At 46.8% G+C, this 15768-nt stretch overlaps 3 protein-coding genes across 3 annotated transcripts in view; 2 read left to right on the top strand and 1 right to left on the bottom strand.

Moving 5' to 3' along the window:
• Nucleotides 1-367: 367 nt before the first annotated feature.
• hcrtr2 (hypocretin (orexin) receptor 2) overlaps nucleotides 368-15768 on the bottom strand; it is a 188256-nt gene continuing 172855 nt past the window's right edge. The window contains exon 9 of the mRNA XM_041187368.1: nucleotides 368-570. Coding sequence (XP_041043302.1) covers nucleotides 368-570 — 203 coding nt within the window. The remainder of the gene's footprint in view (nucleotides 571-15768) is intronic.
• On the top strand, nucleotides 4247-4742 carry LOC121278220 (DNA polymerase epsilon subunit 3-like). Its single transcript, XM_041188436.1, has 2 exons — nucleotides 4247-4527; nucleotides 4568-4742. The coding sequence occupies exons 1-2, from the start codon at nucleotides 4247-4249 to the stop codon at nucleotides 4740-4742; spliced, it is 456 nt and encodes a 151-aa protein (XP_041044370.1).
• On the top strand, nucleotides 12540-12914 carry LOC121278065 (histone H2B-like). Its single transcript, XM_041188120.1, has one exon. The coding sequence runs from the start codon at nucleotides 12540-12542 to the stop codon at nucleotides 12912-12914; it is 375 nt and encodes a 124-aa protein (XP_041044054.1).

Here is a 15768-nt window from a genome sequence, read left to right as displayed (position 1 = left end):
AACCTTGATTGAGGGTACTCAAAGCAAGGAGTTTCTGAAAAGGTGAATACCGGTTTGGGAGGCAACAGCACCTTCAAGGACTTTGGCGAGGAAAGGGAGGTTGGAGCTGGGGTGTTTGCAAACATAGTATAATACAAAAATACAATGAAGAAATGTCATTCTCTGTGGGTGAAGTGGCATTTTAGTGATTCCATTTACGAGTCCAAAATAGTCACCTACTGCAACACAAATTATCTTCACTCTTTGAAGTTTAAAATGGTATTCAAGAAACAACAGTTTAAAGTAAACAATAAAGGTCAGGCCAACCCAATGCTGAGATGAATGCTGCAAATATTGTCACTGCCACTGGATGCTGATCACAGTAAGTTCACAGTAAGGTCTGTGATGTTGTTACATTTGTAAGCGCTACCTGCTCTGAAGTTTTGTAAACATTATCAAAGTGGCAGATTTGTGTGGTCAAAGACTTGCGGCTATCGGTGCTCGTTCGGCATCTGCTTAGTCGCTCATCATTCTGACGGTCCACCCGGAAAAAGCAAGCGAACGCGGTTTTGAATTCTTCTCGGAATTTGCCTTAAAAAGAGCAAGAATATTTAAATCGGTTTTGACATCCGTTCAGCTAACTGATGATATTACCAACTGGGCAAGGAGAAAAGACAACTGCATTTGGAACTCATATAAATATTTCAAGCAGAGGGTAAAAAAAAAAACTGCTGTTTGAGTGAGCTACCAGTCAAATTCAATATGATCCTCACTGAGCATATTCATTCTTATAAATATAAAAACAAAAAAACTGCGGATGCTGGAAATCCAAAACAAAAACAGAATTACCTGGAAAAACTCAGCAGGTCTGGCAGCATCGGCGGAGAAGAAAAGAGTTGACGTTTCGAGTCCTCATGACCCTTCGACAGATTCTGTCGAAGGGTCATGAGGACTCGAAACGTCAACTCTTTTCTTCTCCTCATATTCATTCTTATCTTGTTCTTTATCCTTTGAAATCCCTCCAAGCAAAAAGCGCGGGAGTTTCAATGCGGGAAAACAAAGGCCAGGATCTCCCGTGAAGCGACAATCATCGCTTCGATTGCTGCCCTGCCCCTACTTTTCTGAGCCCTGACTCTGCTCCGCATTTCTGGCCAGACCCTCCGAGCCCGGCTCCTTCAGAAATGTGGAGCATACATACCCGCAAAGAGCTTCAGGCATAAGGGGAAGACAAGCCACGTTCCATTTTTATGGCACTAGCTGCCCTAATATAAGTTTAAATATCCATATGAATGTTAGTGAATGGGTGAGTGGACGAATGAGTGAATGAGCAGGGTGGTGGGGTGGGTAGGTGGATGAGGTGAGCGGGTAAGTGGGTAGGGTGGTAGGTGAGTTGGGTGGCTGGTGGGTAGGATGGTAAGGTGGCAGATGGGTAGGAGCATAGGGAGTAGTGAGGTCAGGTCAGGAGGTGTTGTCAGGTCAGGGGCTAGTCAGGTCGGGTTGGGTAGGTAGTCAGTTGGTGGGGGCTGCTTGGGTTGGGTCTGTTCAGGAATGAGTCGGAGGGCCACCGCTGCTCTCCGTGTTCTGGAGTCACTGCTGCTGCTCTCCCTGTGTTCTGGAGTCAAGGTTGCTGCTCTCCCTGTGTTCTCGAGTCACCGCTGCTGCTCACGGTGTTCTCGTGTCACCGCTGCTGCTCTCGGTGTGTTCTCGAGTCACTGTTGCCGCTCTCACTGTGTTCAAGTCACTGCTGCTGCTCTCGCTGTGTACTCGAGTCACCGCAGCTGCTCTCGCTGTGTTCTTGTGTCACCTCTGCTGCTAATGCTATGTTCTCAAGTCACCGCTGCTGCTCTTGCTGTGTTCTCGAGTCAGCGCTGCTGCCCTCACTGTGTTCTTGAGTCATTGCTGCTGCTGTTGCGGTGTTCTCAAATCAAAGCTGCTGCTATCTCTGTATTCTTGTCACCACTGCTGCTCTTGTTGTATTCTCGAGTCACCTCTGCTGCTCTCACTATGTTCTCGAGTTACTGCTGTTGCTCTCACCGTGTTCTCGAGTTACTGCTGCCGATCCTGCCATGTTCTCGAGTCACCGCTGCTGCTCTCACGGCGTTATCGAGTCACTGCTGCTGCTCTCACTGTGTTCTCGAGTCACCACTGGTGCTCTCACTGTGTTCTCGAGTCACTGCTGCTGCTCTCCCTGTGTTCTGGAGTCAACACTGCTGCTCTCCCAATGTTCTCGAGTCACCGCTGCTGCTCACACTGTGTTCTCACATCACCGCTGCTGCTCTCGCCGTGTTCTCGAGTCAACATTGCCGCTCTCGCTGTGTTCTTGGGTCACCGCTGCTGCTCTCACTGTGTTCTCGAGTTACTGCTACTGCTCTTGCTATGTTCTCGAGTCACCACTGCTGCTCTCGTGGCATTCTCGAGTCACCGCTGCTGCTCTCACTGTGTTCTCGCGTCACCGTTGCCGCTCTCCCTGTGTTCTTGAGTCACCGCTGATGCTCTCACTGTGTTCCCAAGTCACCGTTGCTGCTCTCGCTGTGTTATCGAGTCATCGCTGCTGCTCTCACTGTGTTCTTGTGTCACCTCTGCTGCTGTCGCAATGTTCTCAAGTCACCGCTGCTGCCCTCACTGTGTTCTTGAGTCATTGCTGCTGCTGTTGCTGTGTTCTCAAGTCAAAGCTGCTGCTCTCACTGTATTCTTGTCACCACTGCTGCTCTTGTTGTATTCTCGAGTTACCTCTGCTGCTCTCACTGTGTTCTCGAGTTACTGCTGCTGCTCTCGCGACGTTCTCAAGTCACCACTGCTGCTCTCACTGTGTTCTCGAGTTACTGCTGCTGCTCTCGCTATGTTCTCGAGTCACCACTGCTGCTCTTGTGGCATTCTCAAGTCACTGCTGCTGTTCTCACTGTGTTCTTGAGTCATCGCTGCTGCTCTCACTGTGTTCTAGAGTCACTGCTGCTCTCATTGTGTTCTCAAGTCACTGCTGCTGCTCTCCCTGTGTTCTTGAGTCACTGCTGCTGCTCTCACTGTGTTCTAGAGTCGCTGCTGCTCTCAGTGTGTTCTCAAGTCACCCCTGCTGTTCTCACTGTGTTCTCGAGTCACCACTGCTGCTCTCATTGTGTTCTCAATTCACTGCTGATCTTAATGTGTTGTCAGCATGTTCTCAGATTGCTACTGGTCTCACTGTACTCTTGGATCACTGCTGGTCTTACTGCTTAATCTCGCTTATACTTTCTCCTGTCTCTATTTCCAATGGGCCCAAGCTTACTTTCATTAATCTCTTCCACTATACATGCCTATAGAAATGTTAGAATCTGTTTTTATATCCCTTGCTAGTCTGTTCTTGTATTCTCTCTCCTCTTTCCTCATCAATTTCTGTTCCTCTTTTCCTGAATTCTGAAATCATCAGGTTTTTTGACAACATTGTAAGTCCATTCCTTTGATCTAATGCTATCTTTAAATCATCTGGTTAGCCACGGTTGGACCACTTTTTCTGTGTTTTTTTTAATCCCTTAAAATATGCACATTTGTTACTGGTGATGTAGTAATTTATTTAATGTTAGGCATTGCTTGTCCAACATCACATCTTTTAATGTAATTCAATGAAAAGCCAATTATGATGTTCAGACAGTGACATTCAATACAACAAAACACTTCATAAACTGAAAGGCCTGAGCAACTCAAATAATATTTCAAAAGCCTGAGACTATCAGGATGTGTGACTATCTATGCAATAATTATGCAAGGTTATCGAGTAATTCATTGATCCTTTACACCTACTGGGGAATTGAGTTCCAATGGAGCATGATTCGGGAAATCGGTACTGCGGAGACTCAACGCTCCCTCCAATTTCTGTTCCGTTTGAGTAGCTTCTTACAGACCCTATATGTGTTGGCAATGGTCACAACAGGTGTGTGATATCATCACCTCTCCTGTCTCACACAGAATATTTCTAGATGAAGGGAAGTAAGCTGGTGGTATAAGGTCCCAGGGAAGTGTAAATCCAACACAGATAAATTGAGAAATAAACTGCATCTCAGAAATGTCTTTGGGCAATTTCTTGTTTGGCATAGAAACTGGCCTGAATTGTTACCAAATTGGCAATTTCACTTAGAGACACTGTAAAGATGACATCTGAAAGGAATTCTAATGGGCACTTAAAATATATACCCGGGCAATATGTGACTCATCTCCTGTTGACTATGTCAGGGGTGAAAGTTGAAGAGATTGTCGGAAGCCGCGCTCGAGTGAGCGGCCGGTTTAGGTGAGAAAGATGGCTGAGAGACCAGAAGACTTGAATATGCTGAATGCAGTCATTACTAGGATTATTAAAGAAGTGCTTCCAGATGGAGTGAATGTCTCAAAGGAAGCTCATAGCACAATATCCCGAGCAGCAAGTATCTTGATTCTTGATGCAACCTCATGTGCAAATAACTTTGCAATGAAAAGCAAGAGGAAAATGCTGAGTGCCTCTGCTGTCCTTGCAGCAATGGAAAAGGTGGAGTTTAATCACTTCATAACCCCACTGAAAGATCTATTGGAAGGTATGAGACAATAGTTTAAAATAAGCTGAAAAGCTGGTGTGCACTACAACTTTCAAGCGAGAGCGGAAAGAAGCTTCAGAACAGAAGAAGGATAAGAAGCCTGAGAGTGAGGAACATTACAAGAGCAGGGAAGATGAGAATGAGGAAGACACTGAAGAGGTGAAAATGGTGGAAGATGATGCTCAAAAGGAGATAGAAAATGAGGAAGTAGATGTAGAAAATTGAGAGGCCTAATAATGCTGTGCAGGGGCTGAGAATGACGCTGTGTTTGGAGTTTGGCCAGGATCACAAGGATTACTCCTATACACTTCCACAGGTCTGTTTATGAACTTTGTGCCATTGACTTGGCATCACAAGGAGGCAGTGGTGGAGCTGCACTGTGCGATTTGTTTTTTGTATAGTTGAGCGAAATTGAAACCTTTTCTATTTTGTTGATCATTTGTCATCTTTTTGTAAAATTGAAATTTTGAATAATGCATTCAAAAAGGGGAAAAAAAATCAGCATTCAACTTTTTTTCTTTGAAGGGATGAGGACATCGCTGGCAAGGCCAGCATTTGTTGCCCATCCCTAACTGCCCTTGAACTGAGTGGCTTGCTAGTTCATTTCAGAGGGCAGTTCAGAGTCAACCACATTGTTGTGGGTCTGGAGTCACTCGTAAGCCAGACCAGGCAAGCACAGCTGATTTTCTACCCTTAGTGAACCAGATGGGTTTTTACAACAATTAACAAGACTAGCATTCAATTCCAGATTTAAAAAACATTAAATTTAAATTCCATTGGCTGCCATAGTGGGATTTGAGCCCACATCACCAAGGAATTAGCCTGGGTTACTGGATTACTACTCTTGTGATATTACCACTATGCCACCTGGTCTCTTTGCTCCATGTACAACCTACCCATCTGTGCAGTGTTGTTGGTCATGGGATTTAATATTCTCCCTGCTCCTTAATTTACCCTCTAGCAAATAAAAGCAATGAAACACCACTAATAGTGTGGAGGGTTTATCACAGAATCACACAGTGCAGAAGAGGCCCTTCGGCCCAACGAGTCTGCATCGACACATGAGAAACACCTGACCTACCTACCAAATCCTGCCTTATTTTACTAAAATCCACTCTCCCCCAATCCAAAACATTTTTATGCAACTTGTCTATTTCTTTGTCCATAACAAGCTTAAATTGTACCATGTCAACAAACCAAACGGCATTGCTAAGAAAAGAGACATGTCGAAGCTTTACATTTTGCACTCATCAGGACATTGTACAAGACTACCGAGATAGGGGCAAAACAACAATTTATACTGTATGGGAAGAGAGTACTGATTGGTTGGCAAGTGGACTCTGATTGTTAGAGGCATTGCCAACCAATCTGCACTCTCTTCTCATACATTATAACTTAAAGATTTCCCCTTATATTAGCATTCTTGTGAAGTGATCTGATGAGTGTAAGACAAAAAGTTTCAACATGTCTCTTTTTTCAGCAATACTCGGGTTCTGTACTACCAAATGACTGTAAACCAAACAGTCTTATTAAAACAGTTGCTGATAATAGAGTTTATTTCTCTTTCCGTGGGGAAATACCTATCGTCTTTATTATTTCAGGAATAAGGGCATTTCATCATGTATCTGTTTAAATAGAGATCAGTTGTGAATGATTGCTTAATAGTTTTTCCTGTTTATATCAGCATTCTAATCGATGCAACTTTGTCCTGTCTACATCAGCATTTGAATTGATCTCAGTTTGTCCTGTCTATATCAACATTCAAATCAATCACGTGGTAATTGTGTATCAATTGTGATTAATTATATGAAGGTGGGCACCATTAATTGGCATTTCACTTGCATATATATAAAGAGACTCTGTAGCGCAACTAGTTAGTATGTTTGAATATTAACTAAAAGGTTGGTTGTTCAACCCCAATCAGGGACAAAACCACTGCTTTGCCCTTTAATTAAGGGGCTGTTTATGAGTTTACTCAAAAGAGTATTAAGTGACACTGCAACTGTGTGTGGATGAGTTAGGAGGTGAATGCTTGCAATTTGTTCACTCTGTGAATATGAGACTAAGTAATTATTGGCCCCAGTATCCTCCTTCACCAACTGGCTTTTTGGATTAGAACAGAGTAGTTTGCCCTGTCTGCATAAACAGTTTAATCCATAGCAGTTTTCCCTGTCTACACAAACAGTTTAATCTAAATTAGTTTGCCCTGTCTATATAAACAGTTTAATCCACAGTAATTTGCCCTGTCTACATAAACAGTTTAATCCATTGCAGTTTTCCCTGTCTACATAGGCCTGAATTTTACCCTGGGGTTGCGCTCAAAGTCTTCACGGCTGGAAGCGGATGTAAAACTTGCTCCTGGCCGAGATCACGCTATGAATGTGATTTTATGCTGGGTGGCCAGTTAAGGCCCACCCAGCGTGAAACATGACCACCATTGCGCAGGGGTGGGAACATGTTGAGCGCTGGGTCCAATGGGGACCCAGTTGGGTGTTGAAAAACAGAAGAGACAGCTCCCTGAAGGCTGCCAGGAGTGTGGGGAAGGCTGAGGGAGCTGTTTGGAAGCTATCCAAGAAGTGTTGTGGTGTGCAGTAATGGCCTCAGCAGCTGGAGGTCATGGAAGATGGGAGGTCAAGATGGGTCGGCACTCTGCCCCCTCGTTTCTGAGTTGAGTACCTGGGAGTGCTAGTTGAGGAGGTTAAAGCTAGGCGGCATATCTTAATGCCCAGGGAAGGCAAGAGAAGGCCACCTCTGCTGACCAAGAAGGCCTGGTCAGAGTTTGCCATCTAGGTCAGTGGGCACAATGTAGTTAGCAACACATGGCTTAAGTGCCACAGAAGGCTCAATGATCTTATATGGTCAGTAAGGGTATTAGGAGATAGAGATAGTTTAATTATGTTATATTTGTATTTGTGGGTATTAGGAATGAGTTTTAGCTTTAAAGTTTAAGTTTGATTTGTATTTCTGTATCTGTGTGTTAAGAAAGGTCAAATGAAGTTTTAGTTTCACTTTAAAAGGCTGCCTGCATTTCTAACAAGGAGTTTACAACTGCTATAAGGTAAAGGTAAACACACAAGAGTAGAAGAATAGTGCTGATGCCTAGCAACAGGGGGGCCAGATAGGCAGGTTCCTCCCACAGCCATATACACGGAACTAAAGAAATAGCAACTTTACATTCAGTTGAAGCCAGGGCCCCAGAGAAACTCAACACCGGGAACTGCAGATTTCCCAAAAGAACAAAAAGGTACCAGGTTTTAGGTGGCATCTGTCACTTGAGGTCAGAATGTGGCATGTCTGACCACAGAGTCCTTAGGTTTATATGGACTGGGTACTTACTGTGAACATTAGAGTATAAGATAGCTTTATAACTTATGTTATCCTTACAAATCTGTATATATCTGTAAAGGTATAATTGTGGGTAAAAGAGTATTATAATATAGTTCATCTTTTCTTGCTGAATAAATGCTTTATACTTTTGGTAAAAGTTCATCAGCTGACTCCTGTGACCCTGTTCAGTAGCCTCTCTCCATGTATCTAAACAAACAAATAAAAGTTAGGATCTATCAAGCTGAATTCCACTCTGGGATCAGGCTTGTCCATAACAAAGGGTAAGTGCAGAGATGGCATGGACCTGTGCAGAGAACTTTAGTTGGGTGCCCATTGCTCATAACGGTCTAAGAGTGCATATGCCAACCGGCACTGAAGCCTGCCCTGCCAAGGCTGGGATGTCAGCACGACTGGCCTCAGTGCATTGAAGGGAGAGATGTGGCACTGAGACACAGCCTGCCTAATGCCCATCATTGGGGAAAACCAGGAAAGGACCTTCAGGGAGATGGAGCAATAATGAGGCTTTCTATTTTTCCCTGTCAGGAGAGCAGTCAGAACGCTGCGGAGCACCGCAGTATGGGTGGAGGAGTGCCAAATCTGTGCATCCTCACGAAGCACAAAAGCGATGCACTGGGTTTGGAATACCACCAGCTAGTTCACTTCTCTGGTCATGGTGAGGCGGGGGTCTCGGATGAATATAAGAGTGCAGGTGACAAATGCATGTGCAGTGGGTACTAGAAACTTAACAGGCTCCTCTCATCAGAAACTGAACTGTTATAGCCAGAGAGCCCATTGAAGCTCCAATGCAGATGGTGCCATGCAGCAGGTCTCCACTGTCTCCTCAGCCCACCTAGCATGCATAGTGACTTTGATGATCGAATGTACTGATCTTTTGCCTTCTTCCTGCAGATTCGTCATCCGTAGGAGCCACCAGTGACCCTGAGGGCCCCCGCATTGAGCTCCGAGGAAGACATCACATCTGTACCAGCGTCACACTGTCTCTCTGAACCAGGTACCAGCGCAGATACACGTTAGTGGGCATTAGTTCTTCAGCTCCTGGGTAATGCACAGTGGTGAGGGCATATCACACTCGTATGAGGAGCTGGCGGAGGCAGAGAGGTTCCAGGGAGCCGACAGCAGACGCACAGCTGGAGACCAGGATCATGCTGCGTCCGAGACAGATGACCAACTTCTGGAGTCGTCTATCAGGCAGCAGGTGCTGGATGTCCAGCGGGGAGATCTGGCAGAGATTCCTGAGGGTTTGCGTGCCACAGTCTCTGTCATGGAGGAGTCCATGCAGAGCATGCATTCTGCATTGATCCTTAACACCAAGCGCACAGCCTCCACCATGGAGAGAGTGGCGACTCTCATGGGGAAGCAGCTTCAGGAGCAGACTCAGGGATCCCTGGGGTTGTGCTTGGACCTGCAAACCCTCACACAGGTCAGTGTGGGAGATGAATGAAGCACCTAGTCCCTCTGCTGGGTGCCCGTTCATCAATGGTGAGCAGGGAGGTGCAAACGCACCTCACACTGGCCAATGAACTGACTGTCATATCTGTGGGCTCCTCTCAGGATACTCTGGACCAGGGCACCAGCTCCTCCACTCTCCGGCCAGTGGCCACTGCATCTGATGATGGCACGATGACTGAGGAGTGCCCAGACATGGGGCTGGATGCACCCTCCCATGCAGAGCCTGCTCAGGCTCCAGCGGCCAAAGGATGACTGCCAAGGTCATCAGGGCCAGCAGGATAGCAGAGTCAGCAGCAGGCTGCCTCCAACGCCGCTGACAGCGAGGGGGCAAGGGGGGCATGAAGATGCAGTACCTGCAGAAGTAAGTTGAAGGCACCTTGAGCACAACGGGGGTATGGCACGAGTGACATTATTTGCGCTAATTATTTTGATGTTTGTATTAGGGATGGTCACTTTGTATGTTCATGTGAAGTAACATAAACATTTATTTGGCTTAAATGGGCTGAGTTGTCTGGATGGTTTGAATAGGTGCTAGATGCAGCACAGGCTTGTAAAAGTGTGGCGTAGTGTGGTGCTGATGTACTGGGTTGGGTTCTCATTTATTGATTGTTAGCAAAGGAGACAGTGCCATTGGCTTGATGAGGCATCAATGCTTTGGGTTGAAGGTTTGAGCTGAAGGTTCACTGGATCAAAGCATCCCTGGTGTCCCTGCCTCCATGAAGGTTCCTGTCCTCTGGCTCAAGGTCCTCACCCTTATCTCCCCAGGCTCTTCCTCTGAGCCATCACTTGTGTCATCCTCAGTGGCCTGTGGAGCTGCTTTGCTTTCTTCAGCCTCCAGTGGGTCGCCCCTTGCCAGAGCCAAGTTGTACACCATGTGACAACTATGAGGGGGACACACTCTGGAGGATGATGCAATGCTCCCCCTGATCAGCCCAGGCATCTGAAAAGCATCTTCAGCAGCCTGGTGGTCCTCTCCACCACCGCCCTTGTGGAGGCATGACTCCTATTGTATCTCTCCTCGGCCTCAGTTCCTGGGTGACAGAGAGGGGTCATCAGCCACCTCTCCAAGGGATAGCCCTTGTCACCTGGGAGCCATCCATCCACTTGTGCAGGAGCCATAAACAGCCTTGGTACCTGTGAATGCTGCAATATGTAAACATCGTGTGATCTCCCAGGGTAACGGGCATAAACTTGGAAAATCTGTGTCCTGTGGTCACAGCCGATCTGAACATTCATTGAGTGGAACCCCTTTCTGTTGACAAAAGCTCCTGGCTCACCAAGTGGCGTCTTGATGGCCACGTGAATGCAATCTATTACACCCTGGACGCAGGGGGACCCAGCCATTGCAGTGAACCCTTGTGCTCTCTAGCCTGGCTCACCTCGTCTGTCTGGAAGTGGATGAAAGTGCGGACGTGTCTAAAGATAGCATCAGTCCCGGACTTGACACAACTGTGCAACTGATTGAGAAACACTGCACAGATCCCCCACTGAGCCCTGAAAAGAACCGGAGGCATAGAAGCTGGAGGCCGCTGTGACCTTCAAAGCCACCAGCATGGGGTGTCCGCCCACACAGTTGGAGGCAATTTCTGGACCTATCATGTGACACATTGCTGTCACTGTGTCCCTGGAGAGGTGGAGCCTCCTATGGCACTGGACATCGGACACCTGGAGATAGTAGGAGCTGCTAGGTAGTGGCATCATCGGCATGCCCTCTCATCCTGGCCTCCCTGCTGGCCCTGCACCAACTGAGCCTGTGCCTCTCCTCTTAAAGGTCTGTCCCTGGGATGCTGCCCACGCCCATCTGGCCTCCTTTCCTTCCTGCCCCTCTCCTCCTCTTCAGAGGAGGTTCCACCAGCAAAATACACTATCCCGTTAGATGGGATCTAGAGGAGCAGTGCCTTGAAAATGAAGGAGCTCTGTGCTGCAATACTCAGGGGAACCTTCCAGTGAAGATGAGGGCCTGAGATGCTGAAAGGCAGGCTTGACAATCAAATGAGATGCCAAGAAACTCTGGGACAGCTCTGTACTCACACAGCGAAGGACTGGCAATGACAGAGAAAGTGCTGCTGCTCTGGGGCCTTTTATCCCCTGGTGGATGAGGAAATGATTAAAACGTGAATTCCGCCCACCCGTTTTATTCGTACGACAAGCTAAAAACCGCGCGGGCAGCATAAAATCGCTGTCTATTGGCTTGTTAATAGCCTTAATTGGCCCTTTAAATACTGGTGGATGCAGATCTGATTTGTGTATGCACCCACCGACCATGAAATTGAGGATGTGTGTGATGACGTTGGGAAGCACGCCCGACTGACGACATTTTACATTTGGTCAGGTCGAGTGCGAGCCCGAGTCCCGAATGTAAAATTCTGGCCATAATCAATTTAATCCATAGCAATTTGTCCTGTCTATACCAGGCAGAGTAGATGGGGAGAAACTGTTCTAATTGGTGGAAGAATTGAGAACCAGAGCGCACCGGTTTAAGGTGAATGACAAAAGAACCAATGGAGACATGGGAAAAACTTTTTCATGCAGAGAGTGGTTAGAGTCTGGAATGCACTGCCTGAGAGTGTGGTGGGGACAGATTCAATCTTGACTTTCAAAAAATATTTGGGTAATTGCCCAAAGAGAAAATTTGCAGGAGCACGGAAAAGTGGGGTGTTAGACTCTGAGTTGTTCTTGCGAAGGGCTGGCAGACCCGATGGGTCGAATGGCCTCCTTCTATGCTGTAACCAGTCGGTGATTCTATGATCCTAACATGAAGACTGACATCCATGATACACCAATAGAATTGGCCACCGAAAGAAGTGCAGAATAGTGCACGTTCTCTGCCTTTGTTGTTTGTGAGTATAATGAATCTTTTCAGCATTGCTATAATTAGTGTTCCACGGGGATGAGGAGATTCAATTAATCAACTTGATATGTTCTAGGTGATGCATGTAATATATTTTTACTGCTCAAATGAATCAAGATTGCAGCTGAACCAGAGATTCCGTTGCCGTTCTTGACTGGGAAAATATGCCTAGAAATTCGATCGTACCAGACAATGTTCAACAGAGGAGCAGGGGACACTGCACTCATCTGTTTATGTTGTCCTAGGCAGCAGGTAACATATGCTCTGTGATCATCGTAATGACTCAGATGTGTAGTCACTCTGCCAGCATTCACTGACTACACACCATTTGAGATCTGTGACGCCCCTTAAAGGCACCCTGTCTGAAAGTGACTATGGTTGATGAGAAGAAACCAGCTCCCAAAAAGGGAGGCAAGAAAGCCTTAAAGAAGCCGATAGCGAAGGGCGGCAAGAAGTGCCGAAAGTCAAGGAAGGAGAGTTACGCCATCTACATCTACAAAGTGATGAAGCAGGTTCACCCCAACACCGGCATCTCCACCAAGGCCATGAGCATCATGAACTCATTCGTGAGCGATATTTTCGAGCGCATCGCGGGTGAGGCTTCCCGCCTGGCCCATTATAACAAGCGCAGCACCATCAGCTCCCGGGAGATCCAGACTGCCGTGCGCCTGCTGCTCCCTGGGGAGCTGGCCAAGCACGCCATGTCGGAAGGGACAAAGGCAGTGACCAAGTACACCAGCTCCAAGTAAAACCCCACAATGACCTGAAAAACATTAAAGGGGGAGAACACTCAGAATTGCAGAAGGGAACATGAAAGGAAAGAAATGGCTACCAGATAGCACCCCCAGGTTCTCTGTTACCTTGGAGGCCTTGGTCGAGCCAGTGAACAGGAGGGGTGAGATCCTGTTTCCTCACAGGGGCAAAAATCCCTTCAGGCAACAGCTCCGCCATCAGTGAGCACGGCATTGCTGAGGAGGTCAATGACTCCCACTATGAGGCTGCAATGCTGAAAGAGGTTCAATGACTTCTCTGTTCACACTGCCATCAGATCCATTCACATTGCTTGCAATAACCAGAAGGCAAAAACAGTAAAAACTGGGAAATAAGAATACTGGTGAGAACTGGTCTTGTATGCTTTAAAACGGAACACCAGTAAAACTGGGAAATAAGAGCACTGGTCTGAACTGTTTTCTCCTTCTGGGTACTCACCTCCCCTCTTCCCATCATTCTCCTACAATCATTCCATGACCCCTCCTCCTCCCAGACACACCTCACCAGGCACTTCCACACGCCCCACATCTGACACAAAACTGTTAAAGGACACGTTGATCTCGACAGGTAGTGCTGTCCATGACATGGTTCATGGATCGAGCTGTGGCTGCAGGTGACGTAGTTTGAAAGCAGCTTCCTTTGTCAAGCAGAGGTTCCTTGTGCATTTCTCCTTGGTGAGATTCACAGTAAGAGCACGCTCTAAATATTTGCTGGGGATATGGCCTCCTGCTCAGTGTCCTCCTCCTGCTCAGTGTCCTCCTCCTGCGCAGCGTCCTCCTCCTGCTCAGCATCCTCCTCCTGCTCAGTATCCTCCTCCTGCACAGCGTCCTCCTGCTGCTCAGTATCCTCCTCCTGCTCAGTGTCCTCCTCGTGCTCAGTGTCCTCCTCCTGCTCAGCGTCCTCCTGCTGCTCAGCGTCCTGCTCCTGCTCAGCGTCCTCCTCCTGCTCAGTATCCTCCTCCTGCTCAGTATCCTCCTCCTGCTCAGTGTCCTCCTCCTGCGCAGCGTCCTCCTTCTGCTCAGCGTCCTCCTGCTGCTCAGTATCCTCCTCCTGCTCAGCGTCCTCCTGCTGCTCAGCGTCCTCCTCCTCCTCTTGTGACATTTGCTGTTGCTCTTTTTCTCCCTGTCCTGCTGCCTCAAAGGCAGCCCAATCAGACCACCCAGAACAGCAAACTATTTGGAAGGCAGTCAAAACACTGCAACATCAGCAAAATCTTCCTTTTAACTGTTTTATTTAAAACTATGGAGTCAAATTATGGATTAAATCCTGCTCCAGGAGTTAACCAGCAGCTTGAAATATCAAATCGACCTCTACCCTTGGAGTGCAGCGTGGTCCCTTTAAATCACACTGCTGATGGGTCCTCTCTGCTTATTAGCACCATGGGAGTGAGCGCATCAATGGTGAGCCAGATGTTGGAGGCAACCCAATACCACAACAGGATCCTTCAAACAATGTAGGAGTCTGAATTGAATATTTGAGTCATTGCTCTAAATAGTTTTGGCCTGAGTCAACAGAATAACTTGACTCAGTGTAGGTGGAGAGTGTGCGCTGAGTGTGTGCTGAACGTGTGCTAAGCATGTGCTGAACACGTGCTTCCTCCTGGCTCCCATACTGGATCTTTATTCTGTTTTACACTTCGAAAATGTGCGCTGGCTGCTAATTTGCGCAGCTTGTCTTCACTCAGCATCCTGTATAATGGAAACTGCATTCAGTTCTCCCCTATCACACACCATGACTGAAGTGCTTTCAGATGGTAGCAAAGCCTTACTTTGCAAGCCTGCCACTAGACTACAAAGCGGGGGAACAGCTATCTGGTCCCGCTGAATGTGATAACAGAGTGGTAGTGAAACTGAGGGCCCTCAATTTGCTGCCCACATATTGTTTTGTCTTGGGTTTTTGGGGTCTCTTTAGGGTTTGCCTGTTACCCTAAGAATGCTACTGTAGACTCTTAGCCACAAAAACCACTCTTGTTTATTTACAGATCCATATACATCCCAGTACTCTACATGAGGTTGTACTTCTGCTTCTCTTGTGACATTGCATCATCGTAACATCTGTAGTTACATCCTGATGTTAACCCTTTACACTTATGTGTCATAAGATAGCCAATATTTCCTTCAGGGGATTTAATACTTTCATAACATTCCCTGCAGATCAGGAAGAGCAGAATGATGGGGCTGGACAATGTTATCATGTAGCTTGTTTTCCCTGAGATGAAGGCTGATTAATTGACTCCTTGTTCATATTGCTATAGCTTATACAAACAGAAAAGGATTCGACTCTTTCAGTGTGCAGCTGGTCTGTGACTGCCAGTACAAAACCTCACAGGCCAATATCCATTAATTAGGCAAAGATAGAGTGAAGAATTGTGTATAACTCAAAGCATTGTGTGGCAGTCATGAATGAAAGCTTGACCTACAACGGAGCTATCTTCAGATACCACTATGTAATAACCTGATGGAGCAGCAGGTTTGGTGGAGAAAAGGTTAAACTTTATTTGGAAGACATGTAGAGGTGCTTGCAGGCTAGAGGCGATCGCTCCATCACTCTCGCCCACAGGATTATCCGCACAATAAGCTTATTGGCCGAAGACCCCATAATCGCATCACATGATGAGTGATTGACAAAGGGTGAGACAATACATCTAGTTGCTACCCTTCCTCCCCCTTTAAGTTCCTTACATTTACAATAAAAGAAATGTCAGAAAAACCAGCAAACATTTGTACAGTCTCTGGAGATTACAAATCAAGTCTCTGAGGAGCTCGGCAGAGACAGTTAGAGTAGCATAGCTCTACCGAAGGAGGTTCCTGAACAGGATTAACAGTATCTGGA

The sequence above is a fragment of the Carcharodon carcharias genome, chromosome 5, assembly GCF_017639515.1.
Source record: "Carcharodon carcharias isolate sCarCar2 chromosome 5, sCarCar2.pri, whole genome shotgun sequence".
NCBI lineage: Eukaryota > Metazoa > Chordata > Chondrichthyes > Lamniformes > Lamnidae > Carcharodon > Carcharodon carcharias.
Note: the sequence above shows the minus strand (reverse complement) of the source record. Positions and strands in the feature narration are given on the sequence as shown.

Bases quoted from the DNA above. Each gene is read 5' to 3' on its own strand.
- LOC121278220 (XM_041188436.1), top strand. From the start codon at position 4,247: ATGGCTGAGAGACCAGAAGACTTGAATATGCTGAATGCAGTCATTACT. The intron at 4,528-4,567 runs ATAGTTTAAAAT...GTGCACTACAAC, and splicing joins CTATTGGAAGGTATGAGACA to TTTCAAGCGAGAGCGGAAAG.
- LOC121278065 (XM_041188120.1), top strand. From the start codon at position 12,540: ATGGTTGATGAGAAGAAACCAGCTCCCAAAAAGGGAGGCAAGAAAGCC.